This window comes from Solea solea, chromosome 6 (assembly GCF_958295425.1).
Source record: "Solea solea chromosome 6, fSolSol10.1, whole genome shotgun sequence".
NCBI classification, from domain to species: domain Eukaryota; kingdom Metazoa; phylum Chordata; class Actinopteri; order Pleuronectiformes; family Soleidae; genus Solea; species Solea solea.
Genome location: NC_081139.1, coordinates 24,806,394 through 24,818,591, shown reverse-complemented (window position 1 = coordinate 24,818,591; position 12,198 = coordinate 24,806,394). Strand labels below are relative to the sequence as shown.

The 12,198-nt window shown below is 39.2% G+C and overlaps 2 protein-coding genes across 2 annotated transcripts; one reads left to right on the top strand and one right to left on the bottom strand.

Annotated features, from left to right (window-relative positions):
- Nucleotides 1-396: 396 nt before the first annotated feature.
- LOC131460798 (charged multivesicular body protein 3-like) lies at nt 397-2,359 on the top strand. Its single transcript, XM_058631584.1, has one exon. The coding sequence runs from the start codon at nt 550-552 to the stop codon at nt 1,207-1,209; it is 660 nt and encodes a 219-aa protein (XP_058487567.1). The 5' UTR covers nt 397-549; the 3' UTR covers nt 1,210-2,359.
- Nucleotides 2,360-2,397: 38 nt separating this feature from the next.
- LOC131460794 (evC complex member EVC) lies at nt 2,398-11,991 on the bottom strand. The gene is given in 20 exon segments (XM_058631581.1): nt 2,398-3,322; nt 3,324-3,385; nt 3,478-3,604; nt 3,683-3,785; nt 4,086-4,221; nt 4,303-4,527; nt 5,572-5,773; nt 5,897-6,006; nt 6,118-6,330; nt 6,756-6,854; nt 7,059-7,207; nt 7,386-7,602; nt 7,711-7,872; nt 7,960-8,088; nt 8,246-8,344; nt 8,458-8,542; nt 8,644-8,858; nt 9,395-9,481; nt 10,792-10,905; nt 11,547-11,991. Coding segments are annotated over 20 exon segments (2,838 nt in total). The 5' UTR covers nt 11,727-11,991; the 3' UTR covers nt 2,398-3,198.
- Nucleotides 11,992-12,198: the final 207 nt, after the last annotated feature.

Below are 12,198 nucleotides of genomic sequence, written 5' to 3'. Positions count from 1 at the left end.
GGTAAGCAGTGCCTCTTCTCATTGTTAATCATTCATTAATGCGTCACATCTTCTTCAGTATTTAGCTGTGGACGACTGGACTTGCTTGAGTTGAGTTGAAGACATTTGGTGTAAATGGGTGATTGGCAACACTGTAGTGTAAAGCAACTAAGAGTTGTCAAACACAGTCTAATGTTCCTCAGTGCAGTTCAAAGTTCTTGCAACACAGTTCCTCAACAGTCTGAAGTTTGTCAATGCAGTTCAGCAGAAGAGGGTGTGTCATAACCCATCATTGCTTTGATACTATTTGCTTTGATGTGACTTCTTTGGCTGTATAGAACTGTGGATGGCAGTATTGCGCCTCTCAATGTACAGTTTGCCAGACATAATTAATAAAATAATAAATAAAAAGAAGAACCTTATATTTTTTTCTCATCCATGTGATCATTGATTTACAGGCATTTAAAATATATATGTCTACAGAGATGAACATCTATTTAACACTAACTGAGTAGCTAATACCAAAAACCAAGAATCACAGTGTGGATTACATTGAACTCAGTAGTCAAAATGAAACTGTTTGGCAGACCACCAGAAAGACCACCCACAGAACTGATCAATAATTGGTCTCAGAAAATCAGGAAGGAAATGAGAGGGATTGACAAAGAGATTCGACACGTTCAGAGGGAACAAGAAAAAGTTACACGGTCCATTAAAGATGCTGCTAAAAAGGGTCAAAAGGATGTGTGCGTGATCCTTGCAAAGGGGGTGATTCAGTCAAAGCGAGCTATTCAAAAACTCCATGCTTCCAAAGCACACATGAACTCTGTGATACTCAGTATGAAGAATCAGCTGAGTGTGCAGCGTATAGCTGGGGCCGTACAGCAGAGCACAGAGGTGATGGAAGCCATGCAGCTCCTTGTTAAAGTCCCCAAGATCCAGGCTATCATGAGGGAGCTATCCAAGGAGATGATGAAGGCTGGTATGATTGAGGACATACTGCAAGACTCATTTGAGAGAATGGAAGACGAAGAGGAGATGGAGGAAGCAGCGGACGAGGAAGTTGAAAACATCCTCTTCCAGGTCACAGCAGGTGCACTCGGAACAGCTCCAAACAAAGTCACTGATTCGCTGCCCAGTGTGGAGCCAGCTGGAGCCTCCACGGCCTTAGATGATGAAACTGAAAACCTTGAAGCGATGCATTCGAGACTGGCAGCTCTGAGGAGCTAAGACGAACTGCTACTGAGAGTTCTGGTGCAGGATTTACAGTGCTTCAGATTAAATGTGTTAGTCTGCATAAATAACTTGGATTAAAGTGCAAATGCGTAACTTTTAATTACAAAAACAAAAACAATGTCCGTCTCTACATGACATATGACTCGGGCCAGGTTGTGTATATGTATATGTATATGTGTATACTGTATATTACGCTGCATACATCACAACGCAGCAAGGACAGGAGGCTTTTCTGACTTTGAATGACTCGGCTCTGGTCTCAGCTGTCATTTTTACCTTGTTGCTCCACTAATTGACTAAATGCATGGTCACTCCCTGGTTTTCAATAAGCCAGCCTGACTGATGCAAAGATGCAGACAATGGAAATGTTTTAGATCAATATTGGAATCTTTATAATCTAACATTACCTTAAAAAGACCAAGTTTCCCCTTAGTAGCAACTGACCAGAAGGAGCTGCCTCATATTTCAGCAGGAGTTGCAAGTGGTGCTTTTATGTGTGTAATGTTACTTGTAGAGCTGCAACTAACCATTATTTTCATAATCGATTAATCTGTCGATTATTTTCTCGATTAATCGTTTGGTGTTCAGAATATCAGAAAACTTTAAAAAATGTGGATCGGTGTTGGTCAAACCTGGAAATGATGATGTTCTCAAATGTCTTGTTTTGTCCACAAACCAAAATGATTCACTTTTATTGATTTCTTTGTTATCCAGAGCAACGAAATTAAGAAAATATTCACATTTAAGAAGCTTAAACAATCGGAAATCTTGTTTTAATTAATAATCGATTCATCGATTAATCGTTTTAGCTCTTGTTACTTGTCCAGACTCCAGGAAGTAACTTTTGATTAGTAAGAGACTTATGATTTTGAAAGATTGTTAAAATACTATTGTGCAGCCCTACTGAACATCCAGGTTCATGTTTAGCAGTAGAAACCACTTCTTTTTTCACTTGTTTTATATATATTTATTAACCAAGTTTCAGATATAAAATCATACAAAAATCCGGTACAACAACACGTCCACACCATAACTATAGGAGAGTCATATTCAACCAAGAAAGTCCCTTGACCTAAGAGATCAGCATCGGGACACACTGAACCAACAAAGGTTCCTAGACTACATAGGAAACGAATCAACAGGTATCTTGTATCGGCTCTCACACAGTGAAATAAAGATATATACAACGTACAATAATTGTTTTTATTTTAATGTCAATTCAGAAGGTTCATTCAACATTTCAATTTTTAAAGCCACTTATTTTTAGGCTGTTAGACACGTACTTTATCAGAAGTAAGCAAATACAACTGATTCCATAACTAATTCAGAGACAGATTTAATCATAAATCCTCATTCAACTTGTCTATATGGATCAGACTGGTTTTTTTTAAACCCACTGTCATGGCCAAGATAATGAAATTAATTCCACACTATTTAACATAGTTTACACACCGAGGTTTTCTTGTCGACGATGTGAACGTTGTTGACAAAACTCAACCCAAAATATTTCCACACCGGTGATTTCAGGGAAGTTACCATGGTTACTATTAGTTGGCAGCAGCTTGAAATCAAACATTTCACATAATACTGCAGTTATACACACTCTCTGCTATGTCTTGGTGATATAGTCCAGAATTCATGTCCTGGTATCTTTATGCTGAGAGGAGATTACCAGTACAATGTTGATGTATTTGATATAATTGTTCAGTTTTAATTCAAAGCCATTTTGTAGCTGGTATCCTTGGCTGGCTTGAGAATGCCTCATTATCTTTCTGCAGGAGTTAGTGGTCAGGGATGAGCTGAGAGCGGCTGTCCTCAAAACCTGGACCCACATAAATTGATGAAGACAAGACAAGACAAGACAAGACATGTGCAGGCTGAATCGAAATGTTCATGGCTTAAAAATAGCAGATTCACAAACCAGTGAGAAAAATCATTGTTAGTTGTTGCCAACCTAAAGTTGACACATTTGGCCTTTCTGGTCTATGCTTGGCAGATGTTAATAGAGTTAATAATAAAATGCATTTGTGTGCCATCTGACTTGTTCTTCTTTGGGGGTGAGTACGCTTTACCACCAGCATTGTCCTCTTCTTCACTAATCTCTGGACTGCACGTGAGGAGAAACCCGGGCCAGGACTGCCACATCATTCATGAAGCCTTCTTCAGCCTCCTTTTTAAGACAGCAAAGAAGAGCTTTTAGAAATGAATTGTTCACATCAAAGTATGATGTTGAGAAAGACAGTCGGTGTGAAGGAGACTGACCAGTAGCTGCTTTTTGAGACTTTCCATGGTTTGATCTTGGGCCACTTTCCTCTGCTTTAGTTCCTCATAGATCATATCCTGTTGGAGGTAACACTGTTCCAACACCCTCCTTTTGTGAAGTTCCACCCTGATACAAATTAAAACAAAGACAAAATGATGCTAATTTAATGTGAAATAATTCACTCTGCCGGGTTTTTTTTTGTACCTCTGTTGGAACTCGACCGAGGTGGGTTTTTTGCCCCAGTTCACCAGCTCTCTCTGTAAAGCTGTGTTCAGCTGACTGCTGCGCTCTTGCTGCTCATTCACCTCTGATAGAAAAGATCACAAGACTAATGTAAACATGGAATTATTTGTCACTTGCAGTGGTATGTATATATATTTTTTTCTGTAAGTATAAAATGGTGAAGTGTCATATTTTTGTGTTCTCATGACACTAAAAAGACACGTATGTATGAATCTCTGCTATTAGGCTCTTGTCCACTTCACTGATTAGCATTTAGCTTTGTATTACTGCAATAGTACTTGCTTCCCAACCTCAATTTGAAGTATTCCTTTAAATGGCACTGTGTACGCTAATCTTTACCATGGTCGTGTTGTGATCATCTCACCCTGGTTCATGTTTGGCTGCTCCTGTGGTATCTTTCTGGTAACATCCTGTAGATGTGAGTAGTAGCGTTGGACGAGTGCACTGAGAGAGTTTTTGGTCATGTATACGCTCTCTGACACAGTTTCCATCAGATGGTGCTAATGAAAGTAAAAACACCCCAAGAGGGTTACATGGCAAACTTACACACAAGTCATTTGACAAAAACAGCAATTTGATACCTTTAAGCTATCATCCTGTTTTGGAGAGGCCAAGGACTCCATGGGCAGGGTCTCCATCATCTGCTGGACGGCTTGGCTGAGGGCATTGCCAACAACCAGCTGTGCATGGCACTGAAGCAGCTCCATCCCTGTTTCCAGTTCAGACAGGAACTCCTGCTGGAAGTTGTGGCCCACCAGCTGGCTCTCTGGACCAAGATGCCTCTCTGCTAGGCTGGCACGGCTGTTCTGTGATTAGTAAAGAGTCAAGAGTGTTTGAACCCAGACCAGCAGCAGCAGCATCCTCAGTGTGAGTGTGAGGATTCCTGAGAATCAAATCATCACTAAACAGCGACATTCTGTGATGAAACCTTGGACTCAGTGTGTGTTTATTGTTGCAGTGTATCTGTTGTAAGGGTGCATGCACCATAAATGATGTCATTGGGAGTGTTGGGTCTAATGGCGCTGTGTCATGCACCTCTGAAGTATTACGTGTATGAATATTTCATTTTCATGTTCAAACTGCATCAGCAGATATTATCTCCTTAACTTCCTATTTATCCTTTTATGCCAGCTTGCGGTTCAGATTATGAAGCACTATCTGTGCCTGACCTGTTACTGGAAACCCAATTTGTTCCACTACCTGTTACCAACCTAATGTTTTACAGCAGTTGTAAAATGACTACCAGAACAAAAAGGTGACATAAAACTGTGTGTTTTATTTTACAGAGTTAACTAACAGAATGAAAGATAAAAAATGTGTATTTTATTATGCAAGACTGTAAGCTATGTGTTTCAACAAGCATGACAGTAAAATGTTTATACAGAAAAAATAGTAAAGAGCCAATATCAGTGGCTATTATGTTAACAGCCAGGTTGAAATAATGTGGTGTTATGTTCTTAGTGAACATTTAAACCAATAAAACTTTAAAATTATAACACAAAAACTTGTATTTGTATTATACGAATATTTTATTAAATAATAACTACTATAACAAACATGTGTATTTTTGTATTTTAGTTACTACTAAATTGAAAAAAGGAAAAGAAAATTGTATTAATTTATAAGAATAACTACTAAAACCATGATATGACATTATTTTATTTAAAATCCCTGAACTTTGTTGCATACCTTGCATATTGCACTGTACAAATCTGGTTTCCAGTACAAACTGGTTAGTGCCGACCATAAGGCTCACAGCATCTGTGCACATCTGCACTCAGACACCTCTTGCCAGCACAAACAAGGCTTTACAGGGCTGTGTATTCTAACATAACGTAAATGTTTCCCACCTTGAAAGTTGCACTGACACAGGACTGGCTTTTACTGGGGTCGTCCATGAGCACAGTTCTGAAGTCAGTCTGAGAGAGGGCCTTCAGCTTTGACAGCTTCATCTCCTTCAGCATGTGCAGACAGAAGTGCCTGACCACAAAGCTCCTCTGCGCCGCCGCCAACATGTGCTCATGTTTCCTCTCCATCAGCAGTCCCACTCCACTTTTCGAGCAACCACATACAAATTGATTAGGAATATAAATGAATGACCTGGATCCGTCCTGTCATTCACAACCTAAACACACCACATAAACACAGGACAGGTCGCAGGTCCTTCCATCGTACCTGTTGAGTGCGTAGCTCTGTCTAGCCACCATGTCTTTGAGAATCTTCATCTGTTGTTCGGTGAGATGTTTGAGACAGGCCTGTGCCAGAGACATCTCCTCACTCCACACCTTCAGAACAATAAGACGCCCAGTTAAACACAAATATCTCATGGACTTAGATTTTAAACAACATGGAAGTATGTTTAAAAAGTGTATCTGATGCAAGGCATGGGCGTGTACCTGTCCATCCTTATCCACTTCAGCCTTCATGTCCTCCAGGTGCAGCTTGATGGTGTTCTCCACCTGCTGCAGCTGTGCGACCAGCTTCTGCTCCAGATCCAACCACAGCTTCTCACAGCACTCAGCAGACAGTTGAGACTTGGCAGAGACCAAGGCAAGAAAGACATTTTTGGCTAGCTCGCCAAGTTTCTTTGACCAGGAGATACGGAGTTTCTAAAGATACAGGATTTTACATATAAGAAGAAAAAAATACATGATCACCAACCACTTTATTAGGTACACAAGGCAAGGTGGCATGAGTAGCAGCTGCTGTGGATTTCTATTGCTGCAGCCCATCTGCATCAAGGTGCTGCGCTTTCAGAGACGGTCTGTTTAACTCAGATATAACAAGTGGTTACTGTTGTGAGTTACTGCCTTTGCTGTCTTTTTCAATAAGGCATAATTCACCCAGAGAACAGCCACTCACTGGATATTTGATCATTTTCTGTAAATCCTAGAGATGATTGTGGAAGAAAACCCTAGAGGATAAGCAGCTTTTGAAATAGTCAAATAGACACACAACTGACTCAATAATATTGTTTGTGTCCTGGATGTATGCATGCATATACAGTGACGGTAGATCAGATTTTTTTTTTTACCCTCCAAAGTTCAGTGAGAGCTTCGGCCACTCTGTTCTCGTGCTGCAGGTCGAGATCGGACGACTGTTGCCTGTGTTTGACCAGCAGCTCCTGGTGCTCCTGCAGGAAAGGTTACAGTTCACATTATATTTTTCTCGTCTCGTCTGTCTTTATTCACTTTGTGGCCACTAACAGTGAAGCTAAGAGTGGTCATCACTGCATAACATCTTAAACTTGATGAACTGCCCACTTGCTTGGCCTGTTTATTATGTCACAGTGCATTCTGATCAATATGTTAACATGAAGGAGGCGGCATTTTGTGACCTTGGCGAGCTGCTGCAGGTCTCCGTGAGTCTGCGTCAGTTCCAGAGCAACGGCCTTTCCCTTGGTCTGACTCCTCTGAAGTTTTTTCCGCTTGGACACTATTTTACTGCACTTGTCATTCACCAGCTCTTTTGTCTTCTGTGTCCACTCTGCAACATGACATGGAAACATGTTCTTATAAAGAATGTGCAGTATGAGTAACCACTGACTGTTACAGTAACATCTTGTATTACTGGTGTAAATAGTCAAAGAAATGGCAATCCATCGCAGGGCGGACATATGGAGACAAACGACATGATCTTTTGTTCTTCATCGTGGGCGTCTTACCCTCGGTGCATTGCTGAAGGCCCTTCATCAGAGTGGCCTGAACTTCTGAAAGGATCTTTTCCATGTGGTTAAAGGTTAAGACATCATCACTGGTCAGCTGCTCCAGCGTTGTGGCTATCAAACCCTGCATCAGAGACATTTCCCACTTAAGCACTGCAGGTTGGGACTGAAGAAGCCCCGTTAGCTCCTCCCACCACAGCAGCTTCTGCTGGATTCTCTAGAAGCATGAGACATGTCCAACCTTTTTTAGTATATTTAGTCCATCCAGTTCCTCACATGTCATGAGAGATCAGTGGTATGCAAACGAATGGCTTGTATTCCTTACTTTGAGCTCAGCCTCTTGAGTGTTCACCAGGTGGTTCTCTACTAACAAGAGAGTTTGAATGAGAGACATAATCACATCCTGAGCTTCATCCCGAGAGAAAATGCTGGTCTTGCTGAGCAGATGCTGAAACAGGTCCTCCACCTGTTTGCTGAAACCTTTGGACTGCAGAGAGAGATTTGTTTCCTCACTTGAACTCACAGTATTTATATGACTGTAATATCATTTTCATTCTGTTATGTTTTTTCTGACCATTTGAAGGCTGCGTTCAAGGTGATCTTTCTGAGCTCTCTCAATCTCCTCCAAAGTACAGGGAGCATTGTCGTTTTTCTCAACAACAATCTGGTCTGACGACAACAGTTTCTTCAGTTCGTTTATTTCCTAAAATGACAGGTGGCAACATACTTCATACAGTTTACTTTCCTGTGGGTTGACATACAAATTTTGATCATTCAATTCAAAATTTGAACAAAAAGAAAGCATTATGCATGTAAGTGTAACTAAAAAAAACTGTTTTGAATGTGCGTTTTTGTTCTACCTTTTCCTGCATTTGTAGAATATTCTTGCTGAAGTCTGCATCATTTTTGTCTTTTGGGAACCGGCGGCTAAATATCATTTTCACCATTTGAAGAAAAATCTACACAAAACAACACACAAAAACATTTAGAACATTGCACACATATGCCCATATGTGTCTTATAAAACTACATGAGTAACATAAATTGAATAAAACAAATGACAATTACTGACCAGAAATTTTTCTTCCTGAAGGTGAGAGCAAAGGTGTTGTATGTCCTGCAGGGCCAAACAGTAAAGACTAATCCTGCCTTCAAATCTGCAGGAGTAACAAGAGTCGTATCACTTTTTTTTAGTAAATGCTGGTTTGTACACACTTGCTGCAGATTAGGATAAAGGGTAATGGCTCATGTTACGGACCCTGTTTGTGTCAGTGTGTGGGGGTAGTGAGACACCCGAGTGAAACTCTGGTTCTGCAGACTTTTGGGGACCAGCGAGTAAGAAATAAACTGACTGCTGTCATCATTGTCTTGGTCTTGGCTCATAGAGTCTCCGTCCGTGGAGGACGATGACTCCTCCACTGCCATCTTGGTATGCTCATGTAGTGATGGGTTGGATGCTCCATCTGCTAAAGGCTGACAGGTGCAGGTGCAGGTACAGGTACATGTGCATGTCATCATTCAACAACTGATTTCCTCACACTTTATTAAATTGGCATTTAGCAAAAGTGATAATCGAATATTTGATTCAAAGGTATTATTTGTTGAATATGCAAATATTCTCAACTCAAGTACATGAGAGCTAGTGGAAGTAATGCAGTGTTCACTGCATGTTGTGCTAACAGGAGCAGCTAATGAGATGCATTCAAGGAATCTCTGACACTTTACCACTTCTGCAAACACACATGAAATACATTAACTGAATTATTGCTGCTGCTGCCACCTTGTGATAATAGATGCACCACAAATTACGTAGTCATTATGGTAGCAAAACATTTGTTTTTTATCTTTTTAACCTATCACATAGAACAATAGTCACAGTCACAGTAACTGATCGACTTCAAACAAATAATTGAATTCTCATGGCCCTCCATCATAATTACATGTATGTTGTCAAAACCATTATATATAAATATATATATATATATATATATATATGTACATGGACTTACTCTGTATTTTTGGTTGATGGGATAAACCACCTTTGCTCTGGATGCAAATGCAGTGATGTCACTGTTCATGGGTGGCTGCTTCTTCTCCTGGTCAATGAGTAAACAGACTTAAATGGTTTAGTGGGAAGTTAATAAGGGAGCATATTAATGCAAAACAAATCAGACCACACACACCACAAATGAAGCGATGTGAGATATGCGGTTTGAAACCAGGGCTGCCACCAAGGGCCTAAGTCTGGTTACAAGACTGGTGGGGACAATTCAATGACATTTATTGTACTTAAGTGTCAAAAGTAAATTATCAGTAAATATCAAAACACTTTGAGAAGTTTTGAAAGTATTAAAAAAGGGAGGAGTTAGGATTGAGCCATGGTAGCTCAGTGGTGGAAGGCATGTTGAAGCATGTGAATGGCAAAACTATAGTATAAAGCAGCTCATCAAGACTAGAAAAGCTCTATATAAATACAGACCATTACCAACTCTTCTTCTACTACTTCTAATTTTAAATTGGTAGTAGTGAAACTGCCATGACTTCTTTTTATACGAGACACACACAAACTAGTGACTAGTGAATTATAAAGTAGTTATTTTAGTTAACAGCTGTTGGAGCTTCCTCCTGTTGTCAGAGATTTCTAGTTCAGGGAAGGTTTATTCCATCTTATTTGACTGAGTTCTGTATGTTATGAATATTCTAAAACTAGCAGCATTGTTAATTAAAGTAAAACATATTAAAGTTGTTCATAAAGTAATGAAAACTGTGACGTATTTTAGTGGTGAGGGGTTGGCTTATTCAAACAAATTACGGGTCATTATGAATTCATTTGAACTTCATTTTTTGGGGGTAAAAAATGACAGATGGATTTCAATGACGCTACAAGTACAGACTTGATACAAATTATGATTTGTATCATAAGGATAAGGATATTAGGTTTTTACTGGCATTTGTCTGTTTGTCTCATCACTCAAAAATGATCTTTATTGATGACATTCCTGATTTTTGTGGTGATATGTATATGAATCACCTTTTGAGTGTATTGACACTGTGGGAAACTGAGCGGCCTTGGTAGAAGTTTTCACTCTCTGAGTGCTTTCTCAAGGTAAGTTGTGATTTTTTGTTTCAAGGATTATCTTTCTTTCTATATGCAATTATTTACACCAAAACGGTTATATTTTTGGCCATGTTTTTCTGTTTATAAGCAGCGTAAGTCAAAACGTAAATGACAGATTTTAATGACATTTTCTGGGGATGTAGGTTATGTAAATTATTTGATTTTCTTTCCACATGGACAGTTACAGTTTCATGGACAACACAGTTAACTGAAGGTAACTAAATAGACAATTTTGAGCACTTTAACATCACATATGTATGAGTCTAAAGTTACCAGCAATATCATTACCTTTTCATTTGTGGTACCACTGGGAGCCTCTTTTCTGCTGTTGCTAACACAGTCACTGTGGTTGTTGTCCAAATCCCCATCATCAGGGTCAAGCAGCCTCCTTGCATTGTAGCCCTGATGAGACAGTGATTGCATGTACATTTCAAATTCAAATTCAAAGAATTGATTACTAGATCAGAAGCTACATAAAGTTGAACCGACTTCATGTTCTAGGTGATGTATGTAACTGTCAGTCTCATAATAATATGTATTAAACAACATCAATAACAGTAAAAAACTGTTCACTTCCTAACTTCACTGAGAAAAATGAAATGTAAATAAAGTAAAGTGGCGGTGGACAATAGATAAACCTATTGTTATAAATCTGTTATTGCTTACTTCTGCTTTATTAACATATAAAAACCTTCTTTTTCCATAAGCTATTTCACAAGTAATTCATAGTTTTGAGATTGCAGCTTGTAATAAAGCTTGTAAAAAAATAAGGCTTGAAATAAATAACTCTTTACACCTCTTACTGAGAGTTGGCATCACATTTCAGCTGATGATGGAACACTGTGCCAAGATGTTTATAAGAGTCACTCCACTGACTGGACATCCTTACTATGAACCACACTGGCTTTGTGTTCAGATTTGCAATTTCTGAAATCTATAAATCAACTTTGAGATCAGATTATCTTTTAATTTGTATTAGACCAGGTTCAAAAACACAATGTAGACGTGTGTGGAGACTGATAGCACAGAAACTTGATGCTTACTTGTCTAGTTAGGAGCAGGGGCTTCAGACAGAAGACGTAGAGCAGAGCAGCAGCTAACACTGCGGACAGTGCTCCACTCACTGTAGCCACACACAACACTTCAGTATTCACATACAACGACTCGGCAAAAAACACCGTCACATCAGCCTCGCATCCCGCTATCGCTTCCTCTCCTGACATTTCACAACTAATTATAATTCGCCATTACACTGAAGTCAAATTGTGTGAGTTAGCTAGCAAACGTCATCTAACTAATGTTAATAACAATGGAAAGTCACCAAACTCCTGTCTGTTCACCGCGCTGAAGTTTTTTTTTTTTTTACTTAGCCTTCGCTTTTCCTCTCTAACATTGTTTACAAAAAAATCGCTTGAAAATAATCTCGATTTATGTCAGAAGAACTTTCCGCTAAAGGACAAATTTGTGTACATTTTAGCCAATGGATGCGCAAAGATTCAAGGAGTCTGCAAAACTAACTAACGTTAGCAAAACACAGATTTATTTTTCCTTCAGTATAAATGCACAGTAATGACCCGCGTTTCCAAAAAATTGGCATTTTGTAACGCGGCCGGGCAATAATAATAAGAGGAATACATGTTTTTATACATGTTTATGTATATATAATATATATATATATATATATATATATATATA